General features: G+C 40.7%; 1 protein-coding gene across 1 annotated transcript in view; it reads right to left on the bottom strand.

Annotated features, from left to right (window-relative positions):
- The window catches only part of LOC133411366 (integrin beta-1-like), a 46,701-nt gene that overhangs the window by 19,987 nt on the left and 12,846 nt on the right, over positions 1–13,868 (bottom strand). The window contains exons 2-6 of the mRNA XM_061693675.1: positions 10,773–10,839; positions 9,687–9,772; positions 3,852–4,074; positions 3,608–3,778; positions 1,302–1,696 (exon numbers count right to left, since the gene is read on the bottom strand). Of these exons, the coding sequence (XP_061549659.1) occupies positions 1,302–1,696; positions 3,608–3,778; positions 3,852–4,074; positions 9,687–9,772; positions 10,773–10,839 (942 nt within the window). The remainder of the gene's footprint in view (positions 1–1,301; positions 1,697–3,607; positions 3,779–3,851; positions 4,075–9,686; positions 9,773–10,772; positions 10,840–13,868) is intronic.

Below are 13,868 nucleotides of genomic sequence, written 5' to 3'. Positions count from 1 at the left end.
GGTTCTTTATGATTAAGGTCTACATGAACAAACGTTAACAATCGCCTTGTTTCCGCACCAAATCGAATCATATTGAATAATCGTATCGCTCCCATACTGAACCGTACCGTATCATCCCACACTCAAATATATCATTTTCTAATCCAATCGTAACCTGTTTATCTAGATATGTTTCGAGTCAGCTTCCTGCCAGAGATTCCCAACCCTTGTTTGTGCAAGAGTGAGGGAAGAAAGGGAGACCGACAGGCGGATCGGTGCAGCGTCTGAAGTGATGAAAATGGAGCTCTCGATTTTCCGGTCAATCTAAGGTCGATCTATGGTCCTGAGCTGTGGATCGTGGCCGAAAATAACAAGATCACGTACAGAAGCGGCCGAAATGCGTTTCCTCTGCAGGGTATCCAGACACTCGATCATCCGGGAGGGGCTCAGAGTCGAGCTGCTCCTCCTCCCCATCGAGAGGAACCAGATGATGTGGCTTGGGCAGCTCGTTAGGATGACTCCAGGACACCTCCCTGTTCTGGGCTGTTCTGGGCACGTCCCACTGTGAGAAGGCCCCTGGCAACGACCAAGGACAAGGTGGAGAGACTATGTCTCTCAGTTGGCTTGGGAACACCATGGGATCCCTCCGGAAGAACTGGACGAATAAGCTGGGGAAAGGGAAGTCTGGGCTTCCCCGCTTAAGCTGCTGCCCCCACGACCTGACCTCGGATAACCAGAAGTAAAATGGTAAATGGTCTGCACTTATGTGGCGCTTTATCTACGCCATCACAGTGTCCAAAGCGCTTTACAAAGCCTCACATTCACCCACTCACACACACATTCACACACCAATGGGCAATTGCTGCCATGCAAGGCGCTGCCGTGGCCACTGGGAGAAAATTAGGGTTCAGCATCTTGCCCAAGAACACTTGCAGACAGTCGTAGCCGGGATTCGAATCAGTGACTCTTCGGTCACCGCACAACCTGCTCTACTTACTGAGCCACAGCCGGCGGCCTAGTAGATGGATGGATGGACATGGTGAGGTGCAGGTATTATTTTTGTCCACTTGAGGTCACCATCCACACGTTATACTGTTGTATCTGTGCCTTTTAAGTGTGTATGCCTTTAAAAGGCAGGGCCTGGCCTGGTGAGTGACATGGGTGTCAGCGAGCGAGAGTGAAGAGTTGGTTGAATGTTATTTTTTTTTTGTAGTTGAATTATTAGAGGTATTTGAACAATTGTTGAAGCCCTTACTGTTTTTCAAATATTAGGAGTAATACAAACAAAATCTTGGCTCCTGTAAGAACAAGTGATGTCTTACGTAGTAGTGACTCATGGTGTACATGTTGTTCTCCAGGTGACATTTCCCATCATTGGGGAGTACGATACCACCCAGTTTTCCATCCCCGGCAAAGTGGAATCCCGCGTCCGTGGAGAAGACGAGGAGGCGAGTGACGTTCCTCCAGCCGATCTGCTCCTCGCACACAGCCACCTGCATGATTGCGTCAAAGCCTCCCTCGGGAGAGTCCAGGTTTCCTGAGATCTGCTGCTGGCTGACCAGCTGGTTGAATTGGTCACCCTTGTTGGTCAGCTTCAGGACATTCTTGTAGCTGAAGGGGCTAGTACAGTTCTGGTTCCCTGTGCATGGGTTCTTGTAGCGCGCCGGAGTGGTGCTGATGTACGGCATCACTGTCTTCTCCACGAATGAGCCGAACCCTGCAGGAGGAGAGACAACTTTTAGGTCTTGGTACTTGTGGTTATTGGAACTGAAGCTCCATTTCCACCTAAATTTACAGAATGTTTTGTTCTGGGAGTTCCAGAAATAAATAAGCATTTTCGCCTAAAATTCAAGCAACTTTCAGTTGGTACTGGAACTACTGTAAAGGCGCATATTTCCACCTAAAATTTCAGAAACATTTAGTTCTTGGTACTTGCAGAGAAGCCAAACCCTATTATCACCTCACAGGAAGAACCATTTTGATTTTGTCAGAAACGTCTCACCAAAAACAAACACGCCACCAGAAGACTCTGAACAACACTAATATTTTATTTCTATCTTCATATTTTTATTATATTTTCTTTCTTTGAATGACAAAATATTGACAGCTTTTTTCATTTGAGTTTTGATTTATTCAATATGATGTCTTGGGATTACCTTCATTGTTAAATTCACAATAATGTAGTGACAGTTTAATTTACACAATGACAAAGAAATATCAGGTTGTATGGTCCTTTAGCAAAGCTAAATTGATGAAAAAATAAAATAAGAATGTAATTTTGAGAACATTTAGTGTAATCTCAAAAGTCAAAATCCGACCTCAGCACCCTATTATGCAGACAAACAAACAAACAAAGATAGCCGATATTATAAATATTTAATACACCAATACTATTATACTTTACCCTTCGAGGCCCCTCCTCTTGGTTGACGTATGTGATAACGTTACATATTAATTCATTTCTGGACACATTTGGAATGTCCTGTGTGTGGCTGTGGCTTACAGTATATTTTCTGTCTCGAGACTCAATTTGTTGTTCATAATTGTTTTTTCTTTACTGTTACGTCGTTCCAGCCAGTCTTGTGAAAAGTGTACCCTAGCACCCAAAAGCACTTATAATGGTGTTTCGTGGCTACATTTAAAGGTAGCTAAGCTGTTTCAGATGGCTTAATGGTCTTCTCCTGTTAATTACTACTCGTCTTACTTTACTGATACGATACTTGTCAGAATGGTGGGTTATTCACCACCATGGAGGCGATGATTAGTAACTTTAAGAGGAGCGGTTGTGCACAGTGTTTAGCCACGTTTAGCAGCCAGCCGCAACGGTCGTCAGACATGAGGAAGATGTGATGACATCATCAACAAACCTAACCGCGCCTGGTTGATTGAGTCCAAATCTTGTGTCAACCAATTACTAGCCGCCATACTTATAGGTCAAGCGTGTGATAGCCACTTGCTAGCAAACTCCAAGTTAACCTAATGTGCAACCGGAATATTTTCGACTTTGCTGTACCAACGAAAGACATCATAACGCATAACAAAATCAGAACACTTGGCATCTCTGTGCTTGTAGTTCCAGGAACTAAAGCAGCACTTTCACCTATAATTCCAGGAACTTCTAGTTGTTGGCACTGGAACTATTATAAAGGCGTATAATTCTGCCTAAAATTTCCGTCAATGTTCATTGTTGGTACTGGAACTAGTGTAAAGGGGAATTTTTCTGCCTAACATTTCAGAAATTTGTAGATCTTGGTACTTGCAGTTCATGGAACTAAAGTACATTTCCCACATAAAATGCTAAGAATCTTTAGTTGTTGTAGTTCTGGAACGAAAGCTGAATTTCCCACCGAAAATTCCAGGAACTTTTAATAACTGGAAATACAGCATTATTTCCCACTTAAAGTTGCAGGATATTTTAGATGTTGATTCTTATAGTTCTTGCAACTAAAGCCTCCTTCCACCTATAGGAACTTGTACTTCTTGGTACTTGTTAACTTCTGGACAAGTACCAGAAGCCCCACATCCAAATCAACCCTGTTAAATGACCCCAGAACTAATTGTAGGCAATAATTCCTGTGATCCAAACACACAATGGTTCCCAAAACTTCCTAAAATGCGCCATCCTCACCAATCCTAAAGTCTGAGGTGATGGTCTGCATTTCTCTCATGAGATCTGTGCCAAGATTCTTGACGTTGTCCAAATCGTCCTTCATGGAGAAAGATAGGTCCATCAAGTAGTACAGGTCAATGGGGTAGTCCTCAGCTCGCTTGAACTTCAGATCGAAAGTCTGTGTCTCACCTGTGGGAACAATTACAACAAAGTCATCACAGAGCAAATGACTTTTCAAAAAAAGATTTCTAAAGATGCGTACCGGATCTGAGGGTGAGGGTGAGCTTCTGAGGCTGGATCTGCGTAATCTGCTCTGGTTTGGGCTTGTCCATCTCATCCTTCTTGCGGTTGGTGACAGGTTTGTTCTTGTTGATCACAATGCTGCCGCGAGGGTTCTCGATTTTGGCCACGTTACACTTCCTGGTCCTCAGAGACTCAAGGTCGTCGCAGCGAGCAGACTTGGACTCACCCACCGAGAGGAAGCCCTGACCAACCCACAGAAAATGGCATCATCGTAAACATTTATCTGTCCAGGATCAGGATAAACGTGGACACTTATTTCACTTTTGGAAAGATTTTTCAACTGTTAATCCTTTTAAAAGGACAGAAAACTTATTTGGTCATCTTAATTTTGACTTAAGTCAAAATGGAGTCCACACACACCTTCCTTATAAGGCAGTAGAACCATGTGACTTTTGCCAGCCAATCAGAAGAACGGTAGTACTAGTAGTACGAGTAACTGTCCATCCATCCATTTTCTACACCACTTAACCTCACTAGGGTTGCTGGCTACTAGTAACTGTTACTGCTAATGTTGGAAGCTCTGTTTGTTGTCGATTGAATGAAGACGAACTTGTGGTTGTGTCAGTGCAAATGTGACGCCAAAAAGTGAAAGTGACTGGCGAATGACAATGATGAAAAGAATGCCGACGGACCTCTTATTTGAGCGTTGGCAATGACGTCTACAGGAAGACTTTTCAGATTCTTACGGAGCGAGTTTTTATTAACGTCACCTATGTTACGTTACGTTTTGACAAAGATGAAAATGTTACTAACGGTTGTTGCAGCACAAATCTGACTGCAAAAAGTGCTTTCGGAGTCGAAAATCACACGTTTATAAGATTCGGACAACAGAAAACTAAATGGACACCGATTCACCATTATTATTCTTGTTTTCTGTGAGGTTTGACGTAAATCTGACAATGTGGGTTCTCTCAGTAGGACCCAGAAAATAAGATGGCTCGAGAGGACTCCGCCATTGTTTGTTGTTTAAAGCTAGCTAGCTCTGGGGCAACCGTGGTAGTTACGAACTCAAAATCACTGAATGATCGCAATTTCCGCCAGCGCTGACGATAAAATGCTAAATTACTTTGGATATTGACTATTTTCTGGTGGTGTAGGCAAAGTATTTCGGTGAAAATATCAATGACTGTCTTAAGCCGCAGCCGACATCCCCATTAGCTTGTGATGTAGCAGTTTTCGAATCTTCCTGGGGTCCATATATAATCAACAGTACAAATAATAGATTAACACAGCACACAGTACATCAATACAGTAGTTACATATGATTCATTGACACAGTAGTCACTCAAAATACATGCTAAGGAGTCAAACAAGTAAACAACACAAAAGACACCAATTAATAATTTTATATGAACTCAAATACTGTTAACACAAAAAAAATACTTTAATCCTGAAGCAACATCTCCCAGATAAAAAGAATATCAAGTGGACATAATGAAACCAAATAGCAGGAATGTCAAACTCACAGCCTGGGTGCCACATCATTTTATGTGGCCGGCGAAAGCAAATAATTTGCATCAACTTCCATGATTCTTACTAAAATCTCTACCAAATCTTCAGATCGTAATATATAATAAATAATGAGATATTGCAAGCATTTTTGTTGTTGTTACCAAACCCCATTTTACAGTAACTTGAACAATAGTTGAACAAACGGTTATCCTTGACCTTTGGTATAAAAACTATCCTGTATATAATACTATGAACAGGCGATGAAACATTCATATGGTTTCACTGTCATAACGGCCCACTGAGGGAAACCGTACTAACAATGTGGCCCGCAACAAAAATGAGTTTTACACCCTTAGTTTAGTCCCTTGGTTCCCCCCCCCTCAGTAATCAGTAGACTTTACACCGATATGAGCGGCTTGATCGGTATCGGCCGATAATTAGCATTTTATGCTGATTGGCTTTAATGTCTTTAATTTGGCTCTGCAAAAGACATTTACTCCACGTCGCCATTGTGTACATTATATTTGAATTCAAAAGCTAGTTTATTTTTAGCCTTGTCACGCGTCTTTTGACGTAGTACTTTTAATATCTGATTGCCAATAAAGTTCTTTAAAAAATAAAAACAAGTCAGCGGTGTGGTGGTGGTGTAGTGGTCATCACCGATGCTCGGGAGAGGACGTTCATTCACGGATTGCTTGAGGTATGTTCACATACTTTTAATACGATATGGCTCTCAAGCACGCAACAAAACGTTCTGTAGCCTAGCAAGCTAGTGTTAGCACTAACGGTTGTACATAAACATGCCGGTGTTCTGTCGAATCATCCTCTAAAGTTTCGGTGCGTGCAAAGTAATTTAATTACAGTAAGTTGGCACCCATTATTTCTGTCATGTTGTAATGTTGGTTTGACCTGACTTATGTCAGCGGCTAATCCTTGAATGCCCCCTCGAGGTCAATAATGTTTTACTTTTTGTCTAAAATGCTAGAGAATACTTTTGAAGATAACTCAGTATATAGTACACAAGTATATAGAGTAAATGAACAAGTCATTTAAATAGATATTGCTCCATCTTGCGATCCGATCGGTGATCGTTTATTTAAACTCGCTGATCGGCCCCCAAAATCCTGATCATGTTAAGCATATGTCAAACTGGTGGCCCAGGGGCCAGATCCGGCCCACCACATAATTTTATGTGGCCCGCGAAAGCAAATCAAAATTGCTAATTGTGTTCTGGTGTAATAACATTGAGATATTTGCAAGCATTTTTTTGTTAACAAATCCCCCCTTGAAAACACATTATAGTGGAAAAACATGTTGTTTATAGGCTTCTGATTTCGAAACTGGTTATTCATGAATGTGTGGTGTATAATGTATGTAATTATGTATGTAGGTGGTACTCTTTTGTTTATTTGGGTTCACAGTCGTAGGGAAGTCATACCTATGATGTGGCCTGTGACAAAAATGAGTTTGACACCCCTGGTGTAAAGCCTAGTAATCAGTAGTCAAAGATGGATTGGTCGGCCTGTCATGACAATTAGAATATTGATTTATCGTTCGATAAATGAAATGGACAGGATAGTTTTTCTGGCCAGTGGGCTCATGGAAGGTCGACGGACTGGTACACACTTGCCGGGGTTGACTCGACTGCCTTGTTCAATGTGTAGCGCGTAGATTCACACAATTGAAGACAGAGACTGTTTATTGTATTCGCTAGCCCACGAGCTAACGGGCTAGCCCGAGAGCTAACAAGCTAGCCTGCAAGCTAGTGAGTTAAATAGCTAAACAGCTCGCTCCACCTTGGCGATGTCGTTTAAAACGTCAAGCGCTTCGCTCCGAGTCGTTGTGTGTGTTAGTCCCCAATTGACACAGACGAGAAAGTTAACTGTTTATTATGTTTGCGAGCTAATGAGCTAGCAAGGTAAGGAGCCAAACGACTCGCTCCACTGCAGGGAAGTCATTTAAAATGTCAGCACCTCTCTCCGAGTTGTGCATTTTAGTCCCCAATTAACACAACAACAGCAATACTGATTTAAACGCAAAAAAATAAAAAATAATAAGGGTGGGCCTTATTTTTCATGATTTCCAAGGCAGAAAAAAATAATGATATTATCCTTTATAGTGATAGTTTTTGGTTAACTATAACATCTTTAAAAAGACAAAACAACTGTTATCGTGATAGGCCTATGGGTTGGTTTCACCAAAAACACCAGTTTCTGACCCAAAGGCGGAGAAACCAAGCTTTTTGTGAAAAGAAACATGTCAAGGACAACGGTCACTTTGACGCCAATACTTTTTGCCAGTCATGATACAAACAAAACAACAAAAACAAGACTGAGAAAGTGCTTCTAATGGCAAAATAATTTCTTTACGATATACAACTAATAAACTTTTTTAATTAAGCCTTTTTTGTGATTCACTCCATTAACTGCATCATCTTTTCTCACAACCGAGACACACTTTTTACTAACTACTGCGACAGATACTCTTTTTATACCATACGTATACATACTCTGTTCGAGTGTGAGATGGCTAAACTTGTCCGACTTCCAACGTGTTGGCATTTCTCTCCCTCAAAAACGGCGGGACAAGCCGAAATTTACACCCTAATGTTTTTATCTCCTACACAAAAGCTGTGCTGATCTTAAATCCAAAGCGATTCAATGGTGCCATCTACAAGGATCTGTTCATCATTACAGTGGTTTACAAAGTTAATACTTACAAACTGGGCGAAACCCTCCTCCACACCTTACCGTTAAAAACTGTACACAGGTGTGTGCCATTCCCAATGATGTTCAATCAACTGAATTTACCACAGGTGAACTCCAAGTTGTAGAAGCATCTCAAAGATGATCAGTGGAAATCAGATGCACCTCAGCTTAAGTTTGAGTGTCATAGCAAAGGGTGTGAATAAGTATGTACCCATTATGTTTGAATGTTTACATTTTTTATACATTAACATTGTCTGAAAATATGTTTTTACGTTTGTCATTATAGGATATTTCATGTAGATTTTTTTGTAAAGAAAACTATACTCCAATCGGCTTTAGAATAAGTCTGTAAAATAGCAAAATGTGGAAAAAGTGAAGGGGTCCGAATACTTTCTAGTGGCTGAGTATTTTGTGCCCGAAAAAGGATCAAAGACAAAATTCAGCCATTTGCAGGAGTTGAGAATGGAGCAGGCATGAATGTTAAAGGAAAAGAATCCATATTTGGTCATTAAACTTGAGTCAAAACCATGTGTCACCATAAGGAAGTAGAACCATGTGATTTCTGCCAGCCAACCAGCGAAGAAAAGTACATGATGAATAATTTCCTACAAAGAATTAATGACAAAATTCAGGTACATGCAGCGGTTGAGAATCTATGAATGTGAACAATTTGGTGCCAGTTCAAAGTAGGATTGTTGGGCTTTGGGGGAGGTCTATGTTCTAATTTTGTGCTCGTACTTTTTCCCCATTTTACATGGCTGACGTGGACTTATCAAGGCGCTGGAATTTGTCTTGCTCTGAGAGACAAGATGGAACTTGTACAAGGACATAGCACATGTTAACTACCATGTTACGAAAACTGACAGAACCCTCTAAAGTTGTCGTTTATAGATATATATTATTATTATTATATATTTTGCCTGTGAAGCAAAAAGAAAAAAAAAACTTGAACTTGTTTTTTAATGTCATTGTTTGCTTTTTCTATAAGTGAAGGGAAAAATATAAAAAATAGAAATGGGATTTTTGTGAAAAATAATTGAGAACTTTAATTTTAAGGCTGTATCGCCCAGCTCTAGGTGAACAATGAGTGTATTTGCATATACAGTGGTTCCTTGCGATACAAGTGACCTAACTTAGGAGTTTTTCGAGATACTAGCCGTTGTTCAGCAAATATTTTCGCTTTGACTTACAAGTTCTGGTAGCTTAATGCTAACTTCTAATGGGAAATGTCACAGACGGGCTAACGAATAGCTTCTTTGTGGGAGGGAACCTATTTGAACACAAACAGTGAAGAAACCCGTGGACAGATAACAACACTCACAAACACACATACTTCATCCTCTGCGAAGAACCACTAATATTACTGCTTACTGAGACGCTAACACTGCCTCCATGTATGATACATGTCTGTATTATACTGTGCCCAGGTGGGCAAGGCGCGCACACCAGAAGGAGCAGCACAATGTCATTCATTTAAGTGGGGAAAGATGAGATGAGATTAGATATTTGGCGTTAAGAGCATGGCCGTTAAGAGCGTGGTCACGGAATGAATTAAACGTGTCTCGAGCAGAGTTTCTACTTTTGATGATGTCACATTAGCGCCCTGACCCGATTCTATCAATCAAACAACTGACCTCATCTGTGCACCATCCGCATGACTCGGCCACTTGGATGCACTGACCGCACGACTGAGCGTTGGACTTGATGCATACGCTTCCCTCTGAAAGAAACAAAATATATATTCATGTAAGCAGCAGCTGTGATTAAGGATGAAGAAACCATTAACACGCATAAATACACCACTGTCGCGTAAACGTTTCCAACATACACTCTTATGACACAGCGGTAAAACAGTGCGCATTTGGCCAAACAGCCAATGCTAGTTTATTATTCTGTATGTTGTATGCTATGGTGAGGCGTTGCGGTGCCATTTTGTTTCTGGAATACCCTTTGACTAAAGGCCTCTTTATGCTCGCGCGGCCGACAAAGCCCGCATTGCATCACTTGACCGACGCATTGGCCCGCGCGGCCCCTGTGGGTTACTTGATGCGCACGCGGCAAATATTGTTGCTGCGCGTAGAATGCCGCGGAGATCATCTCTCGTGATTGGTCCGTTTTAGTCACATGCTGTGATGACGAGCGTGCCCCTTGGTTCTACATACCATCTACGCCGCCGCCTTCTTGATCGATTTTGCAGCATAATTAAATGTGTCATCAAGGTTGATTTGTTCTAGCACACTGTTCCACGGTCGCCATTGTTGTTGCTTCATTCCTTGTTACGGAAAGAAAACTAAAAACAGCTACCGGAAATGGCCAAAAAATGGAGAGGAAACTCCACCCCCTATAGTCCATCCATCCATCCATCCATTTTCTGAGCCGCTTACCCTCACAAGGGTCGCCGGGAGTGCTGGAGCCTATCCCAGCTATCATCGGGCAGGAGGCGGGGTACAGCCTGAACTGGTTACCAGCCAATTGCAGGGCACACATAAACAAACAACCATTTGCACACACATTCACACCTACAGGCAATTTAGAGTCTTCAATTAACCTACCATGCATAGTGTCCTAGCCAATACCAGCCGTAGCGACACCCCGACTTGGAGGTGAACTGCAGTACATTTTCCAAACTGCACGTATAAAGGCAAACTGCGCGGGGGATAGCCGCAGTGACGTCAGCGCAGTCGCCACCCGCGCAAGTATAATGAAGCCTTGAGTCTTACCTTGTTGCGCTTGGCTGAAGCTCAACAGCGCTAACGACAATGCTAGCACAATTAGCTGTAGATTCATCTGGAGACAAAAGCATAAACATCAATCAATTAAGTTCATTTTAAATGTTTTACATGCATATACGGATACAAGTATTGGGAGACATTCCACCAACATGAGATAAAACAAGAAAATGTGCCATTTGGACAATGGTATTGGGACACCTCCAGGATATCATGTTTGAGTATTAGGACTACACCTTTTCCATTACATTTACCAAGACCATATATAGGAATAGGTAGAGTAACATTCAGTACAGTGGTATCTAAGATATCTAAGATATCATTTAAATTTGTTTCGTGATTACACTCTTAACTCAAAACACTCGTATCTCAAATCATCGTTCCCCACTGAAATGAATGCAAATGCCATGAATCCAATCCATAATAATATTAATATTTACTGTATAAAACATATCATTTTAAATAGAATGTAAAGAATTAAACAGTTTGTACATCATATTTAATTAATTGCGATTCCTTCTGGTGTGTGCGACTTGGCCAGGTTATAATACAGACACGAAGACAAAATCAAAAAAATTTCACAACTAATAGAGGTGACTCAGTAAATTGCTGTAATATTAGTCGTTTTTCACAGAGGACAGTATTGTTAAATTGTCTGTCTACATGTGTTGCTCCATTGTTGTGTTCAAATTTCCATTGCTTAAATAACAACTTTATTCATAAAGCACTTTAAATACAACCACAGCTGGAAAAAGTGCTGTAGCCGGATAAGAATCAAAATTAAGAAATAAAAGCAATTTAAAAAAAATTTTTTAAAACAAAAATTAAAAATAAAACAGGTGCTGAGTCTTCAGCAGAGTGCCACGCCAAAGAATAAAAGAAGAAAGAATTTTAAGACTGGTTTAAATTAAATAAATACATTTTAAAAAAACAAAAACATTTGGCACTCCTGCCAAGTTGCATGAATTGTGTCATTGAACCAGTGCTAAGTTTTTATTTTGGGCTGCACAGTTTTTAAAAAAGAAGCCTCTGAGTCTAGTATGGTTCGGCTGGAGGGGTGGAACCAAGAGCTGTGTTCCTCTGTGTTTACATAGTTTAAGTCACACGGAACAGAAAGCTGCAGAGAACCGACCAGTGGTGAGAGGGTTAAAAATTGTAATGCATTATAACACCGCCATATAGATGCTATTCGTTAGCCTGTGTATGGTGTTTTCCATTGTTCGTTAGGATTAAGCTAAACATACTTTAAGCCAAATATGCGTGGTTGTTTTAAATACACAATATGTAATTCTCTCTGTTTAATGTTTAGTTTGACAGTAAACAGCTTGAAGCCTCTTTTCTGAAAATTATTCACGAGCTGCCGAACTGCCACTTGTTGTGAAGTGACGTGAGTTCACTCGCCATACTCTTTTCTCGCATCTAAATAAAAAAAATAAAAAAAAACTGGACGGCTCATATTTCGAAAAAAATCGTACTTTGGATCACTCTTATATCAAGGCACCACTGCATGAGAGCAGTTAAAGGATCTAGTAACACATTCTCACTGTCCTCTATTAGGAGTGGGAAGGCAACGTCAAAATATGGAGGAAGCACCATCTTGGAGTTTGTTGGCATCAGCTGCTAGCTCATTGGCACCACCATGATGATGATCCATAATAAAAGTAATCATGTGTTCAGAACTAAATCATAATTTGTATCTTCATCCCTGTATTAGTCAAAGCAGGGAAACAATGACCACAGCAAGGAGAAAAGAAAAAAATAAGTCAGCGTGTCCAACATCCATATATGGTCAGACTGAATCCCAGCCATCCCAGTGAGACACACAAACAAAATGTTCTTCCCTTTGGAGCGCTAGGCTAACAGCTGTGAGCTAAAACAGGAAACAGAAGGCTGGATGTTGGTTGACGGACTCCTCGATGTTAAATTCACACCTCATATGTACACACACAAAAAAATGTGGGTGACACATACTGTATGGTAATATACTGTTAAAAACCACATCCTGTCACCAGTATTTCACACTGATAACACATCCACAATATTTTATTAGCAAAAATGAGATACTACTTCCTCATTTGCCATCAACATTAGGACCGATTTATTTACTAACCAACGATTTACTGCCCCGACATATGTATTTGTCGTGCATTTCTCAACGAATAGGCGTGGAGAAGGGTGTCTCCCATCCTATTTGTGAAGTGAAATTCATTCATTCGTTCTTTTTCCGTACCGCTTATCCTCACTAGGTTCGTGGGCGTGCTGCAGCCTCTCCCAGCTATCTTCAGGCAAGAGGCAGGGTACATCCTGAACTGGTCGCCAGCCAATCGCAGGGCACATACTGTATAAACAGCCATTCACACTCACATTCACACCTACAGGCAATTTACAGTATTCAATTAACCTACCACGCATGTTTTTGGGATGTGGGAGGAAATCGGAGTACCTAGAGAAAACCCACACAGGCACTGGGAGAACATACAAACTCCACACGGGTGAGGCGGGCCAGCTGTTTTTAACAAATTTTTGGGTGAGGAATCCAAAACTGATGCTTTTCTCTATTACATCAAGTTTTTGAAAAAAAAACAAAAAAACGAAACGAATAAAACGAAATAGAGCTTATAATGGTATGCCCATGGTTACAAGGTTAAGAGAAATCCTCTTAATTCCTACTATGCTAGCTTTCTGTTTGCAGATATTGATAGTACTGACCTATTGGAAGCTGCACACCTCTTACCGCACTCTCAATTGTGACTGCACAAACAAGTTGCAACGTAGCTGTCTTACTATAGCTAATCAGTGGAATTTTGCTTATCTGGAGGGTAAGCTGTGGAGAAAAAGCAATATGCTAGAAAAAAACTGACTGCAATTTTGGAATCAGCATGGCAATTTTATGCTGATTATAGTTTTAATCAGCATAAAAGGTTTTTTTTCCCAAATTGTTCCCCGGTGCTTATTTATTTTTAAAGATTCATTTTGAACTGAAAAAATGTTAAACGTAGTGAAATAAAAATCAAGATTTTTCCCTTACATGAGGAATAATTGTGATTAATAATCGTGATTACAATATTGATCAAAATAATCGTGATT

Source organism: Phycodurus eques, chromosome 13, assembly GCF_024500275.1.
Source record: "Phycodurus eques isolate BA_2022a chromosome 13, UOR_Pequ_1.1, whole genome shotgun sequence".
Classification (NCBI taxonomy): Eukaryota; Metazoa; Chordata; class Actinopteri; order Syngnathiformes; family Syngnathidae; genus Phycodurus; species Phycodurus eques.
Note: the sequence above shows the minus strand (reverse complement) of the source record. Positions and strands in the feature narration are given on the sequence as shown.